This window comes from Phodopus roborovskii, unplaced genomic scaffold, assembly GCF_943737965.1.
Source record: "Phodopus roborovskii unplaced genomic scaffold, PHOROB, whole genome shotgun sequence".
In the NCBI taxonomy this organism is placed as follows: Eukaryota; Metazoa; Chordata; class Mammalia; order Rodentia; family Cricetidae; genus Phodopus; species Phodopus roborovskii.
This window is the reverse complement of record NW_026125577.1, coordinates 566510-594490: the sequence shown is the minus strand read 5'-3', so window position 1 is coordinate 594490 and position 27981 is coordinate 566510. Positions and strand designations below refer to the sequence as shown.

Genomic DNA, 27981 nt, shown 5'->3' with positions numbered 1-27981 from the left:
TCAGCTTTAAACCTTTGATTCAATTCTAAAAGAACTCTTTTGTTGTTAAATTAGAAATAAAGATGCAGGTGTGTGTGGTGGCGCATGCCATTAATCCCAGCACTCAGGAGGCAGAAGCAGGCAGATCTTTGTGGGTTTGATGACAGCCTGGTCTACACAGCAAGTTCTAGGACAAGTTTCAGAACAGCCAGAGCCGCATAGAAGAGACCCTGACTCAAAAGTCTGTCATTTATAAGACTGAAGTGTACCTTGAAATTTTTATTTAATAATCTAAAGGTTACAAAACTGTTAGACTTTCTGTTAAGATGAAAACAAGAAGGCTATATCCATTTTCTAATTATTAAAAAGTTATAAACTTCATAACAGCCTTAATATAAGATTACTTAAAAAGAAAAAGAAACAAATCCAGAGGGAGAATGTTTAATAAATGGTGTTGAGACAAATAGCTGTTTTGATCAAAAATAAAATTCTTAAATCTTACACCATATAGAAAAATACATATATTATGATGGATCAAAGATTAAGAAATAAAAATGCAAATATCCCAAATTCTTCACAATTTTGGGAAGGCTGACAAGTTCTCTGAAACCCATCTATGGAACCCAGATTATTATATAGAAGAGGAATCATTCATTTCAACTTCTATAGTATTAAAATATCAATGTCAAATATTACATGTACTTTTAAGATTAGGTCACATGCAAAATGATGAAGATAAACACATTATTACTGTAACTTTATAAAACCTTCAAACTGGAACTAGGAACAAAAGCATGTCAACACAAATGGATGATGACTGTTTAAAAGATAAACACACCAATTTGAGTTTGAGTGCATACCATACATGTCTATTAAGCCTGTTAGAAATTGAAATCAGCTAAATCTGTAGTTCTTGAAAGCCAACAAATGCAATGTCATTCTCAAATTTGACTAAAATAATAAATACAAATTATGTTCAATGAGTAACTATAACATTCAATCATCTATTGTAGGAATTCTGTATTAAAATGCAATACTTTCACCTGCATTAATTTCAAACAATGGAAAAACATTTGCAGATAATTAGCACTAAGAATGCAATTATACCTTACCATGGGGAAAAAAAAACTGCAATGTTAGAAATCATACGTTTGTATAAATCTACAACAAAGCCGTGGGCAGTCTACATTGTGATATTCTAAAGGTGAAAACAATATTTAAGTTAACAACAAATTTACTTGAGGCAAAATATGTTTATTACAGAAGAGGATCTTATAGTAAGCAAGGCAGCATTAGATCAACCATTTCAGATTATTTTTAATGACGTTTAGCTTTAAAATTGTAATAAAGATGAACAAATTCTAACATGCTCTTCTCTTATAAATGGGATGATGTAGAAAAGCAAAGCTTCAATGTATAGGGGTTGGAACCATCTGTAAATGTAAAAGTTAAAAAAGTGAAATTAATATTCCATCAAAATTTTTAAATCAGCTTGAATTAGTAAATTATTCTATCATTTTATAGTATTGGAAACAGGTCTTAAGTTTGTATGTTCTTGATTTTCCTTTTCTTAGAGCACACTTGTTTTTCCCTGTGTACCTAACCTAAATCTTTTCTTTAGACTAAAAGGAGAATTGTAGTGAGATATTAACTTTGTTGGCATCCTTTGGCACTGACCACGACCATTGGGGGTGGAGACGGGCGGAAGTGACCTGGGGGAATTAGGTTTGAGGAGCCCTGGAGCGCTCTCTTGCTTGCAGCACAAGGACAGGAGACCATCTGGAGGCATCCTTGGGACCAGGAACCTGCTGGTGTTCATCTGTCTATATTGTAAGTTATTTCTCCCTGAATAAACATCTACTTGTTAATTCTGAGACTTATTAAATCACAATAGGAATACAAAGAAGGAAATTTTAAAATATTTGTTTATGTGTATGAATGCTTTATCTGTAGACATACCATGTGAATCTCTGGTGCCCTTAAGAGGCCAGAAGATGGTGCCTGGTTCCCTGTACTGGAGTCATAGGGAGCCATTATATGGGTGCCAGTGCTCCTCATCACTAAGCCATCTCTCCAGTTCCCCTGACCTAATAGACAGTAAGCTCCATAAAACAGTCTGTTACCATATTCCTATTGTTCTAAGCTTAAGAACATACTCAATTTTTCAAGTGAATTAATTCATCATTTGCAGATCAATAGTATCAGGGTTAATCTGTTGTCACAGGAAGAGTTCACATTCATAGAGCATATTGCCAATGGTACAGTATCTTAATACTAACTTAAAAAGTTTAAAACGTTCAATTACATCAAATCGATTTACATTTGCTTCTGTATAATTTATTTCAAAGATGTATTTCTCTCAAACGATTTAGGTAATTTTCAAACACAAAATACAGATTAATGAATTCCTACACGCTTAACCATTAAGCTTCTATGATTTTCAACATGTGGCAGTATTATTTCCTGCTGGCCCTTCACAAACATTTTTTAGATGTTATGACATTTAAAAGCATGTTTCCACACACAAAACCTTCAAGTGATTTTTAAAATTTTTAGCCCATCCTCTGTATTAGAATAAAGTCAAGCAGTTTATGCTACTCAGGTCATCCCTGGAGCTCGCCAGGTCAAATAACATCCTCACCTCAGTGTCTACAAGAACTACAAGCAAGTACTACCACCCCTAAATGATACTGCCTTGTTTCCTTTCTTTTCTATTACCATTAAATAATATTTATTTTTCCCATACATTTTTTATTATTTATTTTTGGAAATAGGTTCTCATATAGCCTAGGCTGGCCTCAAATTCTTAATCCTACTGAATGCTAAAATTCCAGTGTAACACTATACCTAACTAGTATTTTGTTTCTTTTATTTTGTTTTTCTTGGGAACTCAAGAGATCTACCTGCCTCTGCCTCCTGAGCGCTGTGATTAAAGGTGTACACCACCACAGCACAGCCTAACTTTTAAAAGATGAAATTTTATACCCTTGAGGTCCAGGATCCAAGTAAATCATACACCATAAAGTTTCAAGACTTAGAAGTTAATTGTTCTTCATAGCATATGAAAAAACAACAACGAAAAATTAAAAAACAAGGCCATTTACCTTTCTGGAGACAAATTAAAACCACGGAATACCATTTTCAGCTATCAATACTGGCAAAAACTGAAGGTCTGACTCAAAATTCTAATCCTGGACAATGTGCATTATAATATATCACAGGTGGTTATATAACCATAACCTCCTAAAGGACAATCATTTTGTCAAAATATATACCTTAACTTCCTGAACTAAGGAAACTGACCTTTAAATACACATTAAAAATGATACCTATTGGACGGGTGGTGGTGGTGCACACCTTAAATCCTGTGTGTGTGTGTGTGTGTGTGTGTGTGTGTGTGTGTAAAACAACAAAAACAAAAGCTAGTTATAAAGCATAAGTCTCCATAATTATGGGCTTCTGGCAGGATTACAGGTGGGGAAGGATTCTTAAAGGGCTGGCTACTGGGAACTTGACCATGCTCCAGAGAGTATACAGACAACAGAAATTGAAATTGAGTATTTGTTTAGTTTCTTCCTTTTGTGTGTTGTGTAGCGGGTGGTGGTGGGGGAGGAGAGTAGACCTTGGGAAGTGAGTGTGATCTGGGTGCATGATTCTAAATTCCCAAATAATCAATAAAAATATGTTGAAAAGCAAAAAACAAACAAACAAACAAAAAAAAAAAAAAAAAAAAAAAAGCCAGCTATCAGCCAGGTGGTGGCATATGCTTTAATCCCAGCACTCAGGAAGCGGAGGCAGCCAGATCTCTGACTTCAAGGTCAGCCTCCTCCACAAAGCAAGTTCCAGGACAGCAAGGGCTACACAGAAGTCCTGTCTCAAAAATAACAACAACAACAAAAAAGCTAGTTAGCATGGGTAAACAGAAATAATCAGGGAGTCCATTAGTAAGGATACTGGCTTCAAACTTCTCAGTGCTGGGATTAAGGTATGCTGAAGAATAGTGTTTTTAAGTACCAGGTGTGGCACATATTTTTAATTCCATCACTCCAGAGATGAAGGAAGACTACTCAATTACACCATGGTATACATATGACAGAACAGAATAAGCAATGCAGACCACTACCAATATTAATTTATTAAAAACAGTGATGTTAACATTGAATCACTCATTCTGAAGAGAGCCTAGCTACGCTATAAAGATATAAATAATATATAATAAATATATATTTATTTATATATATAAGTATATATAAATATATAAATATAATATAAATAAATAAATAAATAAATAAATAACTTATAAATGAGTAAACTTGGAAGTGGATTTATCAGGCAGTAAAACATTGAGATAATTATAGAACCACACATTTTGATTACACCTTTATGAGACAACAATTCAGCTGAACTGTAACCAAATTACTGGCCCTGAGAAAGTTAACCAATGTCTTTGTTTTTTGAGACAGGGTTTTTCTATATAGACCTAGCTGACCCAGTACTTCCTCTACAGACCAGGTTGGCATCAAACTCAGATCTGTTTGCCTGTCTCCTGAGTGCTAGGATTAAAGGCATGCACCACCAAAGCCCAGCCTATTTTAATCTGTTTCGCTGTATGGTAATTTGCATATAGCAATAGATATACACTGTATTGTGGGACTGTATTGTGAGAGTCTATGCCCGTTTTTCTTCTTATAAAAATTTAAAAAACATACAACTTGACATAAAAGGTAAAACTTTTGTCAATTCCGAGCATTCAAACCAACAAAGATCCTGACTGTGATCAAAATCATTGTCAATATGATTCAAAACTGTCAAAAGACTTGTTATCTTACTTCCTCTGAGCATTTCTCTTCCTTTTTAGTCATGCTCAAGTCTACATAAAAATGTCCTTATTAAGCCCCAACACAACTCATGAGTTCTGGATCTTTTTTTTAAAGATTTATTTATTTATTATGTATACAGTGTTCTGTCAGCACACCAGAAGAAGGCACCAGATCTCATTACAGATGGTTGTAAACCACCATGTGATTGCAAGGAATTGAACTCAGGACCTCTGGAAGACCAGCCAGTGCTCTTTAAGCTCTGAGCCATCTCTCCAATCCCTGAAAAAATTTTTCTAAAGGTTTATTTTCTTTAAGGAGAATTTCAGAACCATGTGGCTCTATTTAGGTTCCTGAACAACCCTATGGAGATAAATAGCCTCAAACCCCACCAAGATCCCATGTTCTTCCTGAGCACCTCTTTCATTCTCCTAACTCTTATAATCAGCATTAAAACCCAACTGTCTCACACATACATGGCCAGTATTTCTGAAGGCAACGTCTACTGAATCACTTACTTGGGACTCGTATCTGGTAGTGATTGAGTGCAGTAAGAGCTTCCACTGCATCCGTTTTGCATTTCCACTCCAACAGCCCAGAAAGTGTTTTGGCAGAAGCTAAATCAAAACAAAGACAAATCCAGTTGTTACTTATTGTCAGCAGCAATCTTCCTGCAAAGCTTGAAGACTTTTCAAAAAAAATGTTCACTTACCTTTCGCATCAAACACCTTATATTTGATAAATGGAAGAACTTCATGGTCATTACACAACTGCCAAGGAAAGGTAAATCTTCATCAGAAATATAGCTAAATAAAATTTTATTTGAAAAATCTTGCTTTAATAGTAGCATTTAAGTCCATACTATGTATGTTTGGGTTAATATTAAGTTCTAAGAGAAAAAAACAGTGAAGGACTAGAGAGGTGGTTCAGTGATTAAGAGCACTGCTTGCTCTTCCAAAGGTCCTGAATTCAATTTCCAGCAACCAAATGGTGGCACACAACCATCTATAATGAGATCTGGTGCCCTTTTATGGCCTGCAGGCATACAAGCAGGCAGAACACTGTATACATAGTAATTAAATCTTTAAAAACCCTAAACCAGTGAAATTGTAAACTATGGGAATAATTTTATATACAAAACAGACTTTTTAAAATTAAACTATATTTTCTCAGACTTTATGAAGGGTTAACTAAATACTGAAGAAAGGAAGTACATTGTTTCTGAAATGCTCCTATAGTCACATAAGTTATAGGCGCAGAGAAAACTGACAAAATTTTATTATAGGTGAGATTTAAAGTAACTTTTTGGTTGCTTTTTATTTATTTATTCACCCATCCATTTATTTATTTGTTCATTCATTTGAGCCAGGCTCCTGCTGCTTAACCCAGGATGCATGCATGCATGCATGCATGCATTCATTCATTCATTCATTCATTCGAGCCAGTCATGGCAATCCTCCTGCCTCTCAGCATTCCAAGTGGTAGGACCACACTGCAGTCAAAAAGATTTCAGAAGCTTCCGGTTAACCAGTCTAGCCAACTGGCAAGCTCTAGGTAGATTCAGTAAGAGACCGTGTATTTAAAACAGAGGGTGTGAGTGTGCATGTGTGAAATGCTTGCTTTGGCAATGTTTTTACTAAAGTTGGATACAAAGAATGTTATCTTCCCCAAAGATGACAAATTCATAAACTGTTCATGAGTTTATAAAGCAAATTTAATTTAAAAAAAATTTCATTAATATAAACAAAGTGGAAATCAACAAAGGAAAACACGCACCATTCCTGAACTCTAGCCTGATAATAAAAAAGCAGGATTTTAGAAAACTTTTAAAATGAAATGAACTATGAATTATCACATAAACTTAAAACATAAAGATATTCTATACACTTTTCTTCAGTGCCTACCTTTGTGAAGGTCTCTTCTGTGACACACAGGGGAACATTATAATAATGCAACACACATGAGGGTGGTTGTATTATATTCTTAGATGCTTGGCCAGCACTTGTAAAGCGATTATTTTTACTCATTGCAAAATCTTTGTAGCTACTTGTACCATCCTCCAGCTCAAATATTTGACTTGGAACAACTGAATGTTGTTTAGATACACTGAAAATTAGAAAAGGAAAAGTAAAATAGATCTTGTTAGGTAAGAAGCAGCAGGTAGTCACTTTTATGCATCAACAAAAGAAGGTGTATACAAGCCAGGCATTGGTGGTGCCCTCCTTTAGTCCCAGCACTCTGGAGGCAGAGGCAGGCAGATCTCTGTGAGTTGGAGGCCAGGACGGGTTCCAAAGCAATATAGAGAAACACAGAAGTATCCATTGGTATGCAAGGGGATACTCGGTTGAGAACTCCATCCCCATCCCCTCAAGGAAAAGAACAAAATAAGATACTCTATCAAATACTATAGTATTTACATATAACCCATGCACAACCTTCTGTATTATTTATTCTTGGATTTCTCTATGTAACACCTAGCTGTCCTGGAACTCTTAGATCAGGCTGGCCTCAAACTCACAAGAGGTCCGACTGCCTTTGCCCCTCAAGTGCTGGGTCTCAAAAACTACAGGCTGGCCTGGAACTTACCATGCAACTGAGGATGACCTTTACTTTCTGATCTTCCTGCCCACACTTCCCAAGTGCTGGGGTTATAAGTGTTTGCCACTATGCTTGATTATTACCTTCTGTACGATATAAATCACTTCTAGAATAATTCTAAAATCTAACGCAGTGTGAATGCTAAATGTAATTTTTTCTCACAAATATTCTTCAAATGCAGTTGGTTGAAAAAAATAGGTACAGAATATACCAACTTATATTCACTTTGAGTTATAATTCTTATATCTTAGATATTAGAAAGAAACTGAGTCAAATCAAATCTCACATAGAAAAAATTAAGAACTTATCTGTTTGAACATTGTTTTATGATAATAAAACTAAGAGATATGGATTAAGAGATGACTCAATGGTTTACACTTCTTACTGCTATTGCAGATTGACCCCTTCCTAGCACCAAGGTTAGGTGGCCAACGACCACCTATTTCCAGCTCTAGGGGACATGTGCCCTCTTTTGGACTCTTTATAAATATATCATATAAACCCTGAAACTTGTCAACAATAATAACACTATTGTTGTTACCTTCAGATTATTTCAAAACATTGTTAATATTTATAACTTAAGTAATTACCAAACATTAAGTCTTTTCCCAAAGAGTTTGACATTATTAAGATGTGTGACAGCTCTTTCTACAGCATATTCATCACCCATTTCTACAAGTGCTGTGCCAGGAATGGTCTTCATAAATTTTACCTGCAAATACAAAAATCCCCCCAAGATCATTTCTTAGAATCTTAGCTTTATTGTGTCATTTATAGGGTAGCCTGAACTCTTACCAAAGTTGAGTGAAGTTAAAGAAGACTAAGTGTACTCCCCAACACTGTTATTTGTGTAATCTAGGTAATCTACCATATTCCTCTAAACCAGACTATCACTATAAAATGAAAATAATGACTACATCCCTAGGTACGCAGCCTAGACTCATTCAAAAAGAATCTGAGTATCAAGTATGTTTTGATAAGCACTGTGCTAGGTACTATAGATTGAACAGTAAACAAAACCATCTTCATCTTTATATGGTAGTAAACAATTCAGAAATGTCAAGGTAATGAATAATACAAGATAGCCTAGAGATAGCATGGTAGCAGGAAACGCAATGTTGGGCACTTAGAATTAAACCATACAGTAGCACAATAGCTTGAACACACTTTCCTTCTTATCTATTAACCTCAAAGGAACACATAGAATATCTGCATTTATCGCCACCGCTTCCAGTTTTAAAAGGGTACCCTACCCTAGCACTCTCTATACTGTACCTATACATATTGGTAATATCACAAACTTCAAGGTTTACCTGAAATCAGCTGTTTTGCTGGATCCTTTGATTTAACCCAGTAAGCAATATCCTAAAACTCTAGTAGTTATTAATAATTATAGTAGGCATATCTATATAAGTATAAATAAATGTGGGTCTAAGCCCCCCCAAAATAAATAAATTGGAAAAGAGAGACACCTCAGTGGTTAAGAGCACTTATCACTCTTAGAAAAAAAAAAAAAATCCCAGGTATGATTCCTAACACCTAGCACAGTGAGCATAGTGGCTCACAACCATCCCTAACTACAATTCTGGGGACCCAGTGCCTACTTCTGACCTCCACAGGCACCAGGCACACATGTACCACACATATATACATACAGGCAAAACATTACTGCACATTTTTAAATCCTTAAAAAATTAAATCACTGAAAAAGTTTAAGGGGTTATAATGGTTTCAGTTTTATTCATCACAATCCATCATTTAACATTATTCAAAAACTTGGGGGGAGCAGTAGGATCCAGGTTTAATTCCCAGCACCCACATGGTGGCACACAACTTTCCAGAAGCCCTCTTCTGGCCTCCTTAGGGACCACACATGCAAGAGGTCCATAAACATACAAGGGTGAACACTCACACACAATACACAATAAATAAAGTTTTTTTTAAAAAGTATTATAATTTTAAGGTAACATGAAACAGAATTAAGCCTACCAAAAACTAAATCATGAAAGACTTGTGTTGGTGGTGCATGCCTTTAATCCCAGCACTCGGGATGCAGAGGCAGGTGAATCTCTGTGAGTTGGAAGCCAACCTGATCTACAGAGCTAGTTCCAGGAAGGCTCTAAAGCAATACAGAGAAACCCCATCTCAAAAAAGAAAACCACTAAATCATGAGACAATTCTCAACTCAGTGATATAGATTAAACTTCCTGAATTTAGTTGTTTACCTACCCTAAGACAAAATACAAATTTCTTCTTTTCTTCCTCTTACTATAATGGAGACATTATTAGGGTTTTAGAATTACTGAACTAAGAACTAGGAATACCAAGGTTTGAGGCCATTCTCCCACACCAGTGATTCACATGTTTATACTTTCTTATTGCTATGGAAAGAATACTAAAATCTAAGAGGAAAATAACATTATTACAGTATTGGAACAGTCTGTCAAAGATGGTCCACTTCAAATACTGAGTTCAAAAAAAAAAAAACAAAAAAACCACACTGTTTCTCATAAGATGATTGAGGCTGGCTCAGCCATTAAGAGCACTTAGTTCTAGCATTCATATGGTAGATCACACCATTCCATACATGTGGTACGGAGACATATATGGAGGCAAACACTCATACACTATGTGTGTGTGTGTGTGTGTGTGTGTATATTTATATCATGGTATTTAGAAAGTAAGTAGTATATAACAAGCCTTCCCTGCCCCAAGCAAGTCAAGTTCTGAGATTAATATTCACAAATATCTAGCTCCATGAATATAATTGCTCTTTGAAATTTTACAGTTTAACTAGTTAAATTCTAAAACCAACTACATGCTTTCTTCCATTGTTAAGGTAAAAATATCATAAATGGAAAATGCACTTAAATGTATCTAGTCTACCCAACATCATAACTTAACTGATAGTATAGTTTTTTTGTTCATGTGATAACTAGAAAGTCCAGCCTGTTGCTGCTTCTCAGGGTTACAGAATGCTAGTATGACAAATTTTAAATTCAGAGTATGATTGTCATTTAACATATCATGTTCACAACATCATAAAGCAGAAAAATCAGGAGTCAAACAACTGTTAATATAACATATATACTGGCAGGCATCATGCCTTTAGTAGGTGACTGAACTGCTGTTTTGGAGCCTGCTCTTTATACTGGTAATTTAAAATGCATTTTTATTACTAACAATCTATACTGATTACTTGTTAGCAGAACAAACAAACAAAACATTTCTGTAGTTCACTCATAATGGGTTTTAAATGTTTCTGACAGAAGTGTGTAGCATTTTCCGAAGTGTGTAGCATTTTCTGAATTACTACTATATATTCTATCCAAATAAACTAACAAGATGAAATTCACCTTTTCAATATTTCCATACAAGCAGAATAGGTTGAAGACTCTTGAACAATTCATTTTGAGCTGATGTAATCCACTAACCATTACAACAGAACCCGAGGGACTTCCCCCATGCATGTAAGAGGAAGAAGCTTGTGGTAATGGATATGCAACAAGTTCAGGTGTATCTCTAGAGCCCATTCTATAACGACTTGGTAAAGGCAATAATGGACCATGTGATCCTGTAAAAATGATCAAAACAACAAGTAAGTAACAGACACACATATTTTCATTTAGTATATGAATATTTAAATGTAAATATACTTATAAATAAATCAAATCAGCATTTATACATACTATATTACCATACTCAACAGACAACTATATCCATTTACACAAAATTTCTATTTTCAAAAGGTTTAAGACTAGGTTAGAGAATTGGAGCCAGTGTAAAACTCTGGAATATATATGTATGCACGCATGTATGATGCTATAATTCAGCTAGACATGATGACACACATACCCAGTAATTGGATAAGGCAAGAGGATCCAGAACTAAAGGTCATCTCCTATTACAGAGGTCAGCCTAGCTTATGAGATCCTTCTTTATGTGTGTGTGTGTGTGTGTGTGTGTGTGTGTGTGTGTGTGTGTGTGTGTGTGTGTGTTGGGGGGAGGGGGTCATGACAGGGTTTCTCTTTTAACAGGTCTGGCTATCCTAAAACTTGCTCTGTAGACCAAGCTGGCCTGTCTCTACTTCACGAGCACTGGAATTAAAGGTGTGTGCCACAATTGCCCAGCATGAAATCCTTCTTAAGAGAGAAAAGGAACAAAGCAACAGAAACCCCACCATATAGATGCCATTTATTCTACTGTATATACATTATACCTGCTTAAAAACAAAATTGCCAACGTCTTTTAGAGGGATAAGATATAGTAAAATGTAAGAAACTATCTTTGTAAAATATTTAAGAAAAAATACTCTCAGGTCAGTGTGATGGTGCATGCTTTTAATCCCAGCACCAGGGAGAAAGAGCCAAGTGGATCTCTTTAAGTCTGTAGCCAGGCCAAAGTTACAAAGTGAGACCTGTTTCAAACAACTCCCTCACAAAAGAAAAGCCATTTTCAGTTCTACAAACGTCTCCACGTCTCATTGAGTAATGTACTATAATATACTTCTACCCCCCCCCCAAAAAAACCCACTAGGATTCATTAATTAGTATCTCATCTATATATAGGTCTTCTACCATCCTCCATTAACATTACATTTGTGTGAGTGTGTTGTGTGTCACATTAAAAGGACAGCTTGCAGGAGTATGTTCTCTCCCTCTACCATTGTGGGTTCCAAAAATCAGACTCAGTCAGGCTTAGCAGCAAGTGCCCTTCCCCACTGAGCCATCTCACAGGCCTATAATCTTTGCCCCCCCTTCTTAAAAATTCAAAAAAAATTTAAAAAAAAAAAAAAAAAAAAAAAACCACAAGAATCCAGCAGAAAATATCTAAAATTCTAATGGAAAATCTCTCTCTCCACTCACTGCATCTCTTAAACCAACAATCTTCATTCCAGAATCAACTTGCTAAATTTACAAGTTGTAAAACTTATGCTTTTTTGCATCTACAACTTCAATTTCAAGCTTTTTCTTGGGTGCGTAATAGAATGAAACAACTTTGAATAAACTAATGTACTAAAAGTAGGCACAGAACTGGGCAGTGGCAGTGTATGCCTTTAATCACAGCACCCAGGAGGCAAATGCAGGCCAATCCCTGAAGTTGAGGTTCGCCTAGTCCACAGAGTGAGTTCCAGGACAGTCAGGATTACACAGAGAAATCCTATCTCAAACATTAAAAAGAACCCAGGCATTAGTGGCGCACACCTTTAATCCCAGCACTTAGGAGGCAGAGGCAGGCAGATGGATCTCCTGTGTGTTCAAGGCCAGCCTGGTCTACAGACTTGAGTTCCAGGACAGCCAGGACTGTTTTTACAGAAAAACCCTGTCTCAAAAAACCAAAAAGAACCAAGCAACAACTAAGATAGAGACCTAGAATTCAAAACATAAACCCAGGGGACTAAAGAGAAGCCTCAGCAGTCAAGAAAGCTTGGGAACCCAGGAGGCCTGGGTTCAATTCCCAGTACCCACGTAAGGCATTGTCCAACTGCCTATAACTTTCATTGCAGGGGATCTAATACCTTCTAACCTCTTCGGAAACCTGCACATGATATACTTAAACCCATGCAAGCACATACACATACATGTTAGAAGGTGTAATAAATCAACAAATAAATAAAACATCTAGGGTGCTCCTGCGTTAGTGGCTATAGAGCATAATCTAGAATGTACCGAAGACCTCCTTGTGTACAATAAATACCAAATCTCAACCTGTTTCCACACTTTAAGAAGAAACTGTAGTATCATTTCCTTCTATTTTTGTAGGACTCAAGAACCATATTACAAAGTCATTATTCATATTATACTGCTTCCCCACCACTGTCATTGGCTTATGCCACAGAATCCTTTCCCCCATGAGAAGTAAAAAGACCTTCGGCAGATAAGCGGTACAAGCTTCCACTGAGTTGGATAATTCACAAATGTTGGTGAGATACAGGTTAAGAAACAGCCAAAACTAGTTCGAGAGAATAAATGCTATGATGTTTTTAACTACGACCATAAGTCAACAGAATTAAATTACCTATGATTCAGATTGTTCTATATAGCCATAAGTCCTAAACAGCAGATGCAAATCTTGATGTGTAAAAAAACAAAACAAACAAAAAAACTAATGCTTCATGTTTTTAAAAAAATCAATTTATATGGAAAAATGTTACATAAACGGGCAATGGTGGCACATGCCTTTAATTCCAGCACTCAGGAGACAGAGGCAGGCGGATCTCTGTGAGTTCGAGGCCAGACGGTCTGTTCTACAAGAGGATAGCTTCCAAAAAGCCACAGAGAACCCATCTCGAAAAAACAAAAACAAAACAAACAAACAAACAAACAAAAAAAAAAGAGTATCATTAACATTTTGAAGTTATTTTCTTTCCAAATATAAAATCTTTGATTTAGGAACTATACCAAAAATGCTAGCCATCAACTTGTGACTGCTTAAAGCTTATTGTTTAAGTATGATGGATTCAAAACCAGCCTGGTTTATGATTTAAATTCTGGGCCAGCATGGAATACATGGTGAGACCATGTCTTTTAAACAAAAAACAGTTACAGCATAAAATTTATCCTATGACAAAGCAATGAATAAATTTTATCTAATTGAAAATATGCATCTGACTGATAATTAATTTTTTCTATTCCCTCTTTATTTTCAATCATTTCACAAAATGCAAATAAAGCTGTTCTGTTTAACTGCTGCTCTGAAGGTATACAGTTGTGATCTGCATATTTGCAGGTTCCTATGTTCTCCCACTTCACTTCTTTATTTACAGTCTCTGTCCTTTTAAGTCACTCTGCTAACCTCTTAGGAAGCAGAGCAAATTCATCTCCAATTTCAACATCTTAATGACATAGCTGAGAACAGATATACAACAGAGACAACTACAACTCAATATCTCAATAATCCCTATTTAGCACCTATCACTCCAAATTGCACTTCTCTTTGTATATGAGCTACATTATTTGTCTACCCAATTCTTTCAGTAAAATACATCTGATAACAAAAGACTTTCTCAAAACCTAACCAAAAGAGTCTCAATACTACTATTGAGTTCCTTGTTTCTCACTTATCCTTTCATAGTTTTCTAGTTTATTTGGCAAATAGGTAACCAGGTTTTAGCCTTCGAGTGATTGCCATTGACACATTTAACTCCATAAATAACATAAACTTTCTGTAATACATACCACAATAGGCTTCTACTCAGCATTTCTTTATTGCAAGAACAAAAGTACATTACATATACTCTTATGTTACAGAAACCAAGAAAACTGATCAAGGATTATATAAATGAACTAAGACAACCATTCCAGGACAGCAAGATGATTCTGCAGATAAAAGGCACCTGCCTCCAAGCCTAATGACCTGAATTCAATGTCTGAGGCCACATGGTGGAAAAAGGGAACTAAGTCCTCTGACCTCCACTGGCATGCACACACAACCTGAAAATATAACAACAACAACAACAACAATGTATAAAACACAACAAAAATCACAGCTGAGTGGTGGAGGCACATGCCTTCAATTCCAACACTTGTGAAGCAGAGGCAAGTGGACCTTTCTGAGTTTGAGGCCAGTCTGGTCTACAAGTCAAGTTCCAGAATAACCAGAGCTACATAGTGAGATCCTATTTCAAAACAAACACCACCACCACCACCACAGACACACCCACACACACACACCCCGCCACAAAAAAAAAAAAAAACTGTACAACACTGTTTTAACAGGAAAATGTTTCAACTTCCTCTGCCATATAAGATTACTAGAAAACCTTAAGCAAATTTTATCACAGACATAAATAAAAATTTCAAGTTTAAACAAAGACACTAGAAAGCGGCTCAATGGGTAAGAGCATTGGATGCTCTTCTAAAGGACCTGAGTTCAATTCCAAGCAACCACGTGGTGGTTCACAACTGTCTAACTCCAGTTCTTCTGGTCTCCTCAGGCAATGAGGCACATACACTGTGCATAGATATACATGTTGGCTAAACACACATACATATTAAAAAATATTTTTGGTTTTTTTGTTTGGGTTTTCAAGACAGCCTGTCCTGGAACTAGCTCTGTAGACCAGGCTGGCCCTGAACTCACAGAGATCCACCTGCCTCTGCCTCTGCCTCCCAAGTGCTGGGGCTAAACGCATGGGGCACCAACGCCTGGCTTGGGGGGGAAAAAACCCTAACCAGTAAGCTAAAAGTCTAAGAATGTTTATTAAATATAACAAACAGTAAAATCGTACACACTTAGAACAGACTAGATAAAGTCAACAACTACCCCCCTAAAAATTAAAAATATACTTTAACACAAGTTAACACACTATTTTAGTAACAATTGTCAACTTCTATTTTCAAGAATAATCTAAAGCCTAGCTTTTTCCCAAAGAAAATTATCCTCCTTCTAAGTAACTTTGCTAGGTTAGAATTAAATACAAATTTAACCAAAGCCAAAATAAAACATTTTTGACAAATACTCATTCTTTTTGCTTTTATTACTCAAAATTTCTCTTTGCTCTGATGAATGAAAATAAACTTACTAAGCAGTAATACCCCTTTCTGGTCCTCTTAAAAGCCAGAGCCACTTACAAATCAAAACCAAACCACAGGAACGGGGGTAGGGGGGGGTCCAATTCCCCAACCTCAATTTATTCCAAGGATTATTTAATATATTAATATCATAAGAAAAAAAGGTTTTGGATAACTTCTTGATAATACATTGTAGTGGACTAATCTTTATACAACTACATCAGGCAATCAGGAGCTCAGGAAATACACTGACAAGAAATAGGACATTCTCCATCAGAAATGCAAATACGCTCTCGTGGTTGATCTATACTACCTTCCTTCTGCTTGACAAACTTACCATAGCCATCATGTCTAAACGAAGAAGGGTGATCTCCCAGAATGGCTTGTCTCTGGCGACCCTTTCCTCTATCTGACACAAAAGTAGAAACACGGTTTTAACAATCTGATCCAAGTACTTAACAGAGTTTTCACATGGGAAACACCCATTCAAAACATCCATATAAAAGAAATATTATTCCTGGTTAACTTTAAACATCCATCCATATCCAATTTAAATACAAACACCAAAAGAAAACAATTCTATCTAACAAATTCCACTGGAAATTATGGTTTTGATAAATGCCAAATACAATCACACTTTCAAATTTAAAAGATTAGATGCTTTGCAGGAAGTGAATGTACACAATGCTAGAGTTTGACACTGTACACAAGTTTTTACCAATACATGTCTTTAAAACAAGCTTGTAAGTGCAGTACTTTTGAAAAACAGTACCTGAATCATACTATTAGCTTCAACAGCAACACATTTTCAAAGTGGGCTTCTTTCAAGAAGTTTCAGCATAAGCCAACAACAACCTGTATTACATGGTTTCACAATCAGTAAACACAGAGTATTTTATATGTACATACACATATTTACAAACACCTACTGACTTGAGAGCTGAAAATTTGCACATCACTGGCTTATGGTGTATCATAGATAGGTCATGTTTTTTATTGACCATAACATCAAGCAGAAGTATGAGCAACCTCCAGAGTTTAAATATGCCAAGATAAACCTAACCAAGGGGGCTACATTATTGGATGAGACTACAATACTCTAAATTTTTATTCTAGCTATATTTTCAAAAAAGGCATGCCAATTTGAGAGCTCATTTTTAAAAGAATTACTTCCAAGTTTCTAAAATAAATAGGACTTTTATGGCCAGTTAGCAAATTTCAAATCATATAATACTTTTAGAAGTTTGCTGATCCAATTATAGTGCCCAAAACATCCTCAGTCACCTAAACAAACAAGGTTTATGGAAGATGAGAAATAATAACTTTTACTTCAGTCTAGAGAAGTCTATTTTTAATTACCTGTTCTAATCATTCTTTCTATACCACTGAAAGGGACTAAAGAAGTTCATCTAGCTCAACTTTTGTTCACTATTAAAAAACAACCAAACAACAACAGAAATGCTCTTAATCATCCCTTTTTGGCCACTTCGTAACCAACACCAACAAAAAAGTATTCACTATCTTTTCTTTACACTTAACTTATATACTTTCTATACAGAATAGAAACTGGTCCTCCACCCACATTCTAATGTATTTAAAACTTTACACTAAGTACTTAAACACTGACCTCACCTCCTCAATCATTGATTTTGCAGGCTAAATTAATTTTTCTTATTTGGTTTTTAGCATTTCCCAGTATCTTTGTCTAGTCTCTTAAATTAATCCAGTCTGCTGATCCCTCAGGTGCTGTCTCCTTAAGTACCACCAAAGACTAAAGGCAATTCCTTATCTTTTCTCAGAACCGTGATGCCTTCATGGCTTAAGTTTTACTGATAGTTAACAATGTGTCACAAAGAAAGATTCCAATTAACCACTAATTTGCTATACAGTTATGGAAACCCATTACCTTCCTACATAAAATGAAAATAGAAGATGGGTGAGGTGGCACATGCTGTTACTCCCAACACTCAGGATACAGAGGCAAGGCAAGTAGTGAAAAACCCATCTCCAAAAAAGTTATTTCCAAGGCATCTTTCAGTCATGTCTTTTTCACTGTTGTTTCAACACACTACTATAATTTGAGGCATTCACCAGCAATGATAAAACAACATAAAACAAAAGGAATAGGAAAGTCAAACACTGAGCCTATCAATCTATAGTTTCTTGAGCTCTGTGTATTCAAATAAAATCTGATAAATGCTACACGTCAATTTTGTGTAACGTTTATGGATGGGTTCCCTAGAGTTCAGGCTAAGGGTTCTCCATGAAATCACTCAGTTTTTTTTTTTTTTTTTTTTTTTTTGCTTTTCAAGACAGGGTCTCTCTATGTAGCCTTGGCAGTCCTTGAACTCTCTATGTAGACCAGGCTGGCCTCAAACTCACAAAGTTCCCCCTGCCTCTGCCTCCCAAGTACTGGGATTAAAGCCTGGCTCATAATCAGTAATTTTAAAATGAAATTTTAAAAAGTGTATTTTAATGAAGATTTCTTTAGTAAAGATACATGAAGAGCCTTTTGTCTTCTTCTTACTATTTTATTTTGTTTTTGAGACAGGGTCTCATATAGCTCAGATTGTCTTTAAACTCCTGACTCTGTCTCTTCTTCCCAAGTGCTGGGATTATAAGCATGCACCACCACACCTGGTTCTACATAAAGGTCTTTGGGCAAAGCAGATAAATAATTTTAATGATCTGTCAAACATGAGTCAAGCTTAGATCACTACAGAAACTATGTTTATAAGCTGGAAGTCTAGCCAGAAAGTTACCTGTCAACAAACATTAGGAAAACAAGAGTATTTTTCCTTAAAATCATAAATAAAAATTATTTTACTTCCTTTAATTATACTTTATTAAAATATCTAGCTTACACATTTCTAAATAGACTAACTAGAATTGCATGAAAAAACTACGCTGGCTTTGTATAAAGTTCAGACCTTTTAAAAGAATACGCAAAAACAATGTTAAAATAAAATATGTAAATGTTTCACTGGGCATGATGGCACACACCTTTAATACCAGCACTAGGAAGGTGGAAGCCTGCAGTTCAAGGCTACCCCGGTCTAGAGAGCAAGTTCTAAGACAGTCAGGGATACACTGAGAAACCCAGTCTTGAAAACAAAAAACAGAGAGGGAAAAAAAAAATGGTAATATAAATGCAACCCAAACTATTTCAAGTGAGTAAATAAAATCCAAATTTAAGTTTTCAATACTGTCAGTGGACAGAAATGAGAGATTTCTCATCAACCATTTGTCCTGTTGTTTGAGTTCCTAAAGATTTGTTTTCCAGTATTAGACCCAACTGCACCAAGGATAGACAGAGCAAATTTCCTTAAGTATCAAAAGGGGGAGTCTAACAAAGCTACATTTTACAATACAAACCTATTTACAATTTTATGCATAAGATGAAATGATTTCCTGGAAATTGAGAGCTAAAGAAACCAGAAAAACCCCAAGTATCTGAACATGCAAAAGATAACATGTGCTTTACTCTTTCATTCCTTTAGTTAAAGTACATGCACTGAGTACTCACAGATCAAGATACTTTGGATGACAAAGTTTTTCTCGCTGACTTGTACAGGCACATTCATCTTGAGATTTTCTAACATGTGGTTCAAACATTAATATTGTAGTTGAGATCTAGCCAATACTGAAGCCCCCTTGTTTTTACAAGCTCAACATTTTAATTTGTATATTCCAGAATTACCACAGTTAGTTGAACAATTTATCAATGGAATCTATGCTAATGAAATTTAGCATTTATAGGCTATTGGTGAAAAAGCATTTCAAATGAAATGCTCTTGATTTTCAGATTTATGAAGTTTAAATATATTTTACCTTGCAAATGACATGTTACTTTCAACTATATTTGAAATGTTAAATTTTCTGGTTACACAAATTAACATAAGTGAAAAACTTTAAATTGTTACAAAATATGACAACTTATAAACAGGCACTTTACAAAAATCAAACCACACAGAAAAACATCTTTTACATTTGTTAGAATCTCTATTCAGTGTTTATAATTAGGAAAAAACAAAAACCAAAACCAAAGTAAACTTAAACGCACCAAATGTGCACTTTTTTGTGCTGAGGATCAAACATAGGTTTACACATGCTAAAGCACAAGCTCTACCACTGATCTGTTTATCCCCAGACAATGCACACCTTTCTAATCCACATTAAATCTTTAATGTTTGTGTGGATTGGTTGAGCATATCAATTCCCAAGGCCTGTAGATAAATAAACTGACCCCTTGTTAAAAGCCAATTAACAATTTAAATCTAAGCTGAAAACAGTTACATCAATGGTCAGTGAACTTTACAACATTGCAAAATGTCTAGTTTTCATAAATGAAAAATCTTAAATTCTACAACTGAAACCTTAAGGGAAATCAGATAAGCATACATACAACTTGAATAAATGGGCACAGTCTATCATGGTGTTCATCCCATGCAAGTCTGAAGTACTGTTAATGTCGTCCTTTAAAAACTTGGGGTGATGGTGCATGTAGTATGCAGTCAAGGTGAATTGCAAGTCTGAGTTTTCAGAGGGCTTTTTGCTGATGCCGATGTTGTGCATGATGAGGTGTAGAGTCAGCCTGCCGGAGTCCTCTATCCTTCTTAATGCCTCGTCCAGCTTGGGGGGGGAAGTCCTTTCCATAGAGAAGCAGTGTGCAAGTTTGCAGTTTGTAAGGAATATTCTGAATCAGTTTCCTCTCCTCCAAAGAGAGAGAGCTGCTTGGAGAAATGCAAGTCCTTGAACTGCGGGCGTGCCTGTATGTGAGGGCTCCTTGTTGAACTAAATATAAATAAGCTCAGCACATACCAATAGGGGGCACTAATGTCCAAGGATAATTTCCAGCATTACACAGACTTTTGCAACAAAAGCATCCAGCAACAAGATTTTCATTATAATTAACTAGCTCATCTCTGAAAAAAAAATGTTAACTGCTTGTAAAAATTTCTCAGCAGATCCAAGTATATTCTAAAATTTGTAAAATACCTACCTCGTCTTCCCAAATAAGGTTTAGTGTAGTCCCAACTGTCATTGTCATTCCTAATAACATTTAGACGAGTTGGCTGTTTAAAGTGAAGAAGAGATGTAAGTTTAAATAAATACCCACATCATAAATATTTCTTTGGTAGAGTGTTGAAAAGAACACTTACCCTTGCATATTCAATTTTTAGTGTGCAACATCCAGCATATATATCAGCTCCATTGAGTGCTGCTTTAGCTTTCTGGGCACAAAGGACTGACTCAAACATAAAACTCTATTAAGGAAACGTGCCTGAAGGCTTCCTAAATTTACTTTTCTTCATTCCCAAGAAACTAAAAAGATAACCAAAACTAGCTCTGTGTTTCTGGAAATGTTTTCCTAAATAAAATTTCTAAATAAGTCTTTATTTTAAAGGATTTATGTAGGGCCCTGCATGGACCCCTGAGGCGCCTTGAGCTAGCCTGAAGCTGTTGGCCAGAACTCTTTGCCCCAAGGCTTTTGTTGGTACTCTTCCCGTGACAACACACACCTCATGACAACACACACCTCATGACAACACACACCTCGTAGAGAGGAGCTAAGCCTAAAAGTTCCTGTCCACTGTGCTATAAGTCGGTATTTAAGCCCGTTCTTGCCCCTCAATAAACGGCATTTGGCATTCTGACATTGCCATTGAACGAATGACCCGCTGTCTTGTCTTTATTTCAATCTCTAGGCCTTCGCCCGATTCGTGGAAGAGATGGTAGCACGGGCGCTACAGATTTACTTTAAAGACTGAGAACAGAGAAAACCTTTGACACCATCAACATAATCTAAATTAATACATAAATCCAACCCGTTACAAGTATTATCAAGTAGAGCACGGATAGGTTTTATCCCCTTGGCAAAGGGCAATCTACAACCTGGAAATTATTTTGTTCTCAAAGTATAGGGCCAAGGCTTCCCTTGTAATCAGATTGAAGACTACCAACAGAAAGAACCTTCATCCAGTATCTAATGGAAGCAGATACAGAGATCCACAATTAACCACTGGGTGGAGCTCCCGAAGTCCAGTCAGAGAGAGGAGTGATAATACAAGCAAATATAAGCAAAGGGGTCAAGACCAGGATAGGGAAACCCACAGAAACAGTTGACACAAACTAGTGCAAGCTCACTGACTCTGGACTAGACAACAGGAAAACCTGCATAGGCTCGAAGGCTCCCTGAGTGTAGGTGACAATGGGTGGCTTGAGCAGTTTGTGAGGCCACTAGCAGTGGGACCAGGGTCTATCACTAGTGCATGAACTGGCTTTTTGGAACCTATTCCTATGGAGAGATATCTTGGCTCAGCCTAGACACAGCAGGGAGGAGGAGGGTCTATCACTAGTGAATGAACTAGCTTTTTGGAACCCATTTCCTATGGAGAGATGCCTTGCTCATGCTAGACACAGCAGGGAGAAGGAGGGGAGAGAGGGGGAAACTGGCATTAGTATGTTTTTAAAAAAAAGGGGGGGGGGCAAGGAAATAATACAGTGTTAGAGCACTTGGCCTCCTAGAACATAGAGCCCTGGTTTCAATCCCAGTGCCTTAATGGACTACTTTATGGTGTGGAGTTATTTTTTACCAATAGTAAAATTCCCCAAAGCACTGCAGTTTCATTTTTAAATGTAAGTAAGCAGGGTATGGTGGTACACACTTTTAATCTCAGCCCTCAGAAAGTAGACAGATCTCTGAGTTGATTACAAACCAGGGTTACACAATACTCTATCTCGAAATAAAGAAAACAAACAAATAAATGTAAATCAAGAAAATTGCCCTAACAGGAAAAAAGTGACACTTACCTAGAAATACTCAAGCAGAAAAAAAAAAAAAATTACAAACACTTCTATACACCAGTAACACATTTACAAATAAAGGATATTCAACCATTGCTTGTATCCCATTTCTCTTGAATATAACAATTCTTTGTACTTTTCCAACAGGGTTGCATACGGTATATAAAACATCCTATGAAGAACCCAAAAAAAAAAAAGAGCATTTCAGCATTTCTTCATTATTTAGAAAAACATTAAAACTATATTCTGTTTTGTCTAAAAAGTAAACATTTACAGATATCATTTCTCTTAATTACTAAACTTTTTTTTTTTTTTTTTTTTTTTAGAGGATCTAACTGTATAGTTTTAACTGGCCATAGACCAGGACAGCCTCAAAATAGGAGATCTACCTACTTTTGCTAGAGTCAGAGGCATGTTCCACCATACCCACCTATAAACTACATTGTTTAAAAGGGGAAAGAGTAGGCAAGCCCTGCTGTGATCCTTTAATACTGTTCCTCATGGTATGGTATATCCCCAACCATACGATCATTCTTGTTGCTAGTTCATAACTTTGTTAACTGTTATATGAATCGCAATGTAAATATCCAATATACAGGATATCTGATCCCTGTGGAGGGGATCATGACCTACCAGTTGGGAACCATTAGGCTAGAGATGGATCAGACCCTAGATTAGGTTTTCACAACACAGTAGCTAACAACCATCTATAAATCCAGTTCTAGGGGATCTATGATGCTCTCTTCTAGCCTCCCAGGGCTCTGCATACATGTGAACAAACATGCTGGCAAAACAACCATACACATAAATAAAAATAAATTAAAGCTAAGCTTGTTGTTGAACATCTTAAATCTTAGCACTTGGAAGGCAGAGACAGACAGATCTAAGTTTCAGGCCAGCCCAGTTATATAATGAAACTGTTTCAGAACAACAAAAAAACTAGTTGAAGATAAGAAAACTACACACAGGTTAGTTGTTAGAGAGGTAGTTTGTTCTACTAAAATACATACCACCGTAATTGGATAAAGAGGATTCTGAATAGAGAGCAAGAGAACTTTGTTGCCCCCTGATGGATCATCAGTATTTCCTGGCCGTGTGATTCTTTTACTTGTAGAATAGTTGAAGAAAGCCTGTTGGCCAGCAATGTACACAGGCTCATCTGCAGCAAATGTCACACATTCTTTGGCACTATCTATATTTTCAAACTCCACTAGAGCCTGTCGTTTAAATGGCATCATCATCACATAGCTAAAAAGGAAAATATCAAAATACAACATTACTTATTCTCAGTCAAGTAAAAGTAGACTTTAATCACCCCATGATTGAAAGCTTATTCATCTCACGCCCCACTCAAGCCCAATTCCATTATCAATCACTTATAACCCTCTCATGAAGTAATTGAAAACATCAAGAGACAGAAAAAAACTTCACAGAAGATCAGCAAGCAAAACCTGTAGTTAAACGGCACAAACTATCTGAGCATGTCGGCAAGCTACAATCTCAGCACTTGGGAAGTGAAGGCAGCACTTGAGAAGTGAAGGCGGAATTTCAAAGTCAGCCCATCTCAAAAAGAAAATAGCAGAAATACCCACACAACAGTAACTAAGAATTAACTATTTCTATGTTTATGTCAACCACAGACTGACCAAAGTTCATCTGAGTAACTTACTCCAAAATATTTTAAAGAGGCCACAAAAAAGACAACCACTAAATACAATAATCAGCAAGGTGACACACACCTTTAGTCTCAGCACTTGGGAGGCAGAGGCAGGCGGATCTCTGTGAGTTCGATCTACAAGAGCTAGTCCAGGACAGTCTCCAAAGTTGCACAGAAACCTTGACTGGAAAAACAAAAAACAACAAAAAGAGCCAGTTCGGACAGGCTCCAAACCTACAGAGAAACCCTGTCACAAAAAGCAGCAAAAAAAAAAAAAAAAAAAAACATGGGTAACTATGAGCAGGAGGATATTTCACTTTTGAAAATATATTTCTTTAAAGGAAATATATTTTAATACACAAAAGGAATAATAAATGGAGCAATCCCAGCCCTCAAAGGCAGAACCAGGAAGATCTCTGTGGATCTGAGCCAGCCTGGTCTACAAAGTGAGTTCCCGGCCAACCAGGGCTACTACATTATGAGACCCTGTCTAAATAAAGAAAAAAGAAAAACTACAGTGCATGTTTTACAATAAATAGGAGAAATAGCAATATTCCTAACTGACAGGAATAAGAACTTTCAACTATCCTGATACACAACCAACATGGTTTAATCATACCAAAACCAAAAACACATCTGGGCATGGAGGCGATCACCTTTAACCCCCAGCATTAACTAGGCCTGTAGCTCTCTAGTTCAAGGACAGTCTGGTCTAGAGTGAGTTCCAGGATAGCCTGTCTTAAAACACAAATAAAAACAAAACACACCATGACATCAAGTCAGGTACTTAAACCATAATGCATAACAGCATTCAGGGCCCACAGCTTCATATTAGAACTGACAAAAGTGTAGGGTTAGTAAAACAAATGAAATATCCCATCATTTTATAGTTTAATAATTTACCACTTTCCTCATTTATAAAACTGGAGTTATAGTCAAGATATACCAAACAGACTAGCATGCTATAGGATTCCATGGGTGGCTATTACTTTCTCAGAATTTGCCTCATACAACTTTATATAAGACAGAAAAAGAGCCTGGCACACAGTAGGTATGTTGACCTAGATAGCTAGTTAGCTATCACATCACTAAAAAGCAAAACAATAAAACTGCAAATTCCTGGATTTAAAGCTATTATCAACTATACGTACAAAATATAAATCCCAGGAAAGAAAAATATTTCTTCTAGAAATAAATTCTTCAATGAAGTCTGAAGTCTTTTATATGTAGAATAGTAAACCTTGGAATCAGGTCTGTTATTTATAAAATTAATAAATAAAAGGGAGGATATAAGATGGCTCAGCAATTAAGAACACTTACTATTCTTACAGAGGACCAGGGTTCAGTTCCCAGCACCCATAGGGTGATTAACAACTGTAACTCCAACTCCTAGGGATCCAACATGCTGTTATTAAGATCTCTGTGGGAATCACTCATACACATAAACATATCTAAAAAAATAATTTAAGAATAAATGTCTCTCATACAACATATAAATTTTGTTGACAAGTTAAAAGTAGCCCCTGGAAACAGAAAAATTAAAAACAAAGGCAACTGGCCTATTATAGATTTGGTCATAATAAAACTGCTTTCTAGCTGGGCAAAGTGATCAAATACACCTTTAATCCCAGCACTCAGGAAGTAGAGACAGGTAGATCTCTGAGTTTCAGGCCATTCCAGAACAGTCAGGACTTGTAGAAAATAAGTCTCTTAAAAAATAAAATTAAAATGCCCAACCTATACCCAAAATAAGACATTAACTAGAAGCAAACTCAAAAGTTCCCAGAATAATGACTTTCTATAAAGACAAAGAAGGGGAGCGTTTAAATGTCACAGACATTTGAACATGTGCTTAAACAGCCTGGTGAACAATTATCTTTAATCTTTAAAAAGAATTAACTTGAGAAAGGCCAAACAACAAAAAGAAAAATAAAGGGTCAATGAGCGTGATGAGTCAATACTTAACTCAATACCATCACATTTTTTACCTATAAATTTGTTGAATGGCAGGTGATATGTCAACATAAGCACCTACTAATCACCCAAGGAAGATTAAAAACAACAAACTTAAGGCTCAGTGGCAGTGTCTGCCTGGTATGTATAGTGCACACAAAACCCCGAGTTCAATCCCTAACAGCAGAACATAAAACATACAAGTTTCCAAAGGTGGCCTGGCACAGGGGCTCACTGGATAAGAATACAAATTTGTGGAACTAACTTTAATCCCTAGACACACATGGTAGAGACTCAATTCCCTCAAGTTGTCCTCTGACCTCCCCACATTATAAATATGTACAAAAAACTAAAACAAGCCGAGCGTTGGTGGTGCAGGCAGATGGATCTTTGTGAGCTTGTAGCCAGCCTGGTCTACAAAGCTAGTTCCAGGACAGGCTCCAAAGCTACAGACAAACCCTGTCTCAAAAAAAAAAAAAAAAAAAAGTTAAAACAACTGGGTGGTGGTAGCACAAGCCTTTGATCCCAACACTCAGGAGGTGAGGCAGGCAGAACTCTTGAGTTTGAAGCCAATCTGGTTTATAGAATCGAGTTCCAGGGTAGGACTACACAGAGAAACCCTGTTTCAAACCCCAACCCTAAATAGTTAGAACAAAATAAAAAAGGTCCCAAAGATGGCACACCTATAATTCTAGCACTCAACAGGATGAATACAAGTTCTAGGCTAGTCTGCCCTCTCTCAAAACATGGGGAGAAGGCTTTTTTCCACAGAAAAGCATACATACAAACAACAAACAATACATACAATGCTAACTACCAACTCAAAGCAATCAAGCAAGGCTTGTCTTACTATATTATTTTCAGTGTCTATTAAGTCCCTGATGTCCTTACCATATTGTTCCAAATTTCTCCAGCGCCTCCACAAGGTCTGCTTCCACAACAGATTCACAGAGCCCTCGAACATGAACAACAGGGGAAACAGAAACTTTATGATGACTTCCACCTCCCTCCTAGGGAAGAGAAAAGAATGTTCAATTAACTTCAAAAGTCATAACTGTATCTTTCAATAAATTCAACTCTAAATTATGAAGCAAACACACACAATGACAAATCAAATTACAATTAACAAGTTAGCAAAACTAACTGATAATAGAATAAACTGAATGTTTGGTTTGAAATTTTTATTTCTAGAAGTTTCCAACACATGCCTCCTCCCACCCCAATTTGGTTTTTCAAGACAGGGTTTCCCTGTGTAGACCAGGCTTGCCACAAACTAAGGGATTCACTTGTCTCTCAAATTCTTATTTTGAAAAAGGAGTGATCTTCAAAATAGCAAGTCAGCTAAATGGGCAAAAGGCATAGGCACTTGACACCATACTAGACACCAAAATTCAATCCCCAGAACCCACACAGAGTGAAAGGAATTGTTTGTGTGCACAAAATAAATTTCTTTAAAGGGTGTTCAAGCCAGGATAGGCAATGTTTGATCTGTAGTAGGTGGTGGGCTCCCCTAAGTGCTTTTTTTGTATACTTTTTTGTCTTATATATTATAATGAAATAATTTTAGTTTCATTTCATAAAATACTCAATATTGTTTGTATCCCCCCCCCTTGGGGGGTTTTACCCCTGCATTTTATATCTGGATAGACAGACACTT

The 27981-nt window shown here is 36.3% G+C and overlaps 1 protein-coding gene across 1 annotated transcript in view; it reads right to left on the bottom strand.

The window, feature by feature from the left end:
* Positions 1 to 404: 404 nt before the first annotated feature.
* Hnrnpll (heterogeneous nuclear ribonucleoprotein L like) overlaps positions 405 to 27981 on the bottom strand; it is a 34506-nt gene continuing 6929 nt past the window's right edge. The window contains exons 2-13 of the mRNA XM_051177869.1: positions 27216 to 27334; positions 23725 to 23962; positions 22801 to 22886; positions 21070 to 21166; positions 20910 to 20982; positions 16245 to 16316; positions 10751 to 10968; positions 7985 to 8106; positions 6701 to 6902; positions 5509 to 5566; positions 5315 to 5413; positions 405 to 1412 (exon numbers count right to left, since the gene is read on the bottom strand). Of these exons, the coding sequence (XP_051033826.1) occupies positions 1357 to 1412; positions 5315 to 5413; positions 5509 to 5566; positions 6701 to 6902; positions 7985 to 8106; positions 10751 to 10968; positions 16245 to 16316; positions 20910 to 20982; positions 21070 to 21166; positions 22801 to 22886; positions 23725 to 23962; positions 27216 to 27334 (1440 nt within the window). The 3' untranslated portion in view covers positions 405 to 1356. The remainder of the gene's footprint in view (positions 1413 to 5314; positions 5414 to 5508; positions 5567 to 6700; positions 6903 to 7984; positions 8107 to 10750; positions 10969 to 16244; positions 16317 to 20909; positions 20983 to 21069; positions 21167 to 22800; positions 22887 to 23724; positions 23963 to 27215; positions 27335 to 27981) is intronic.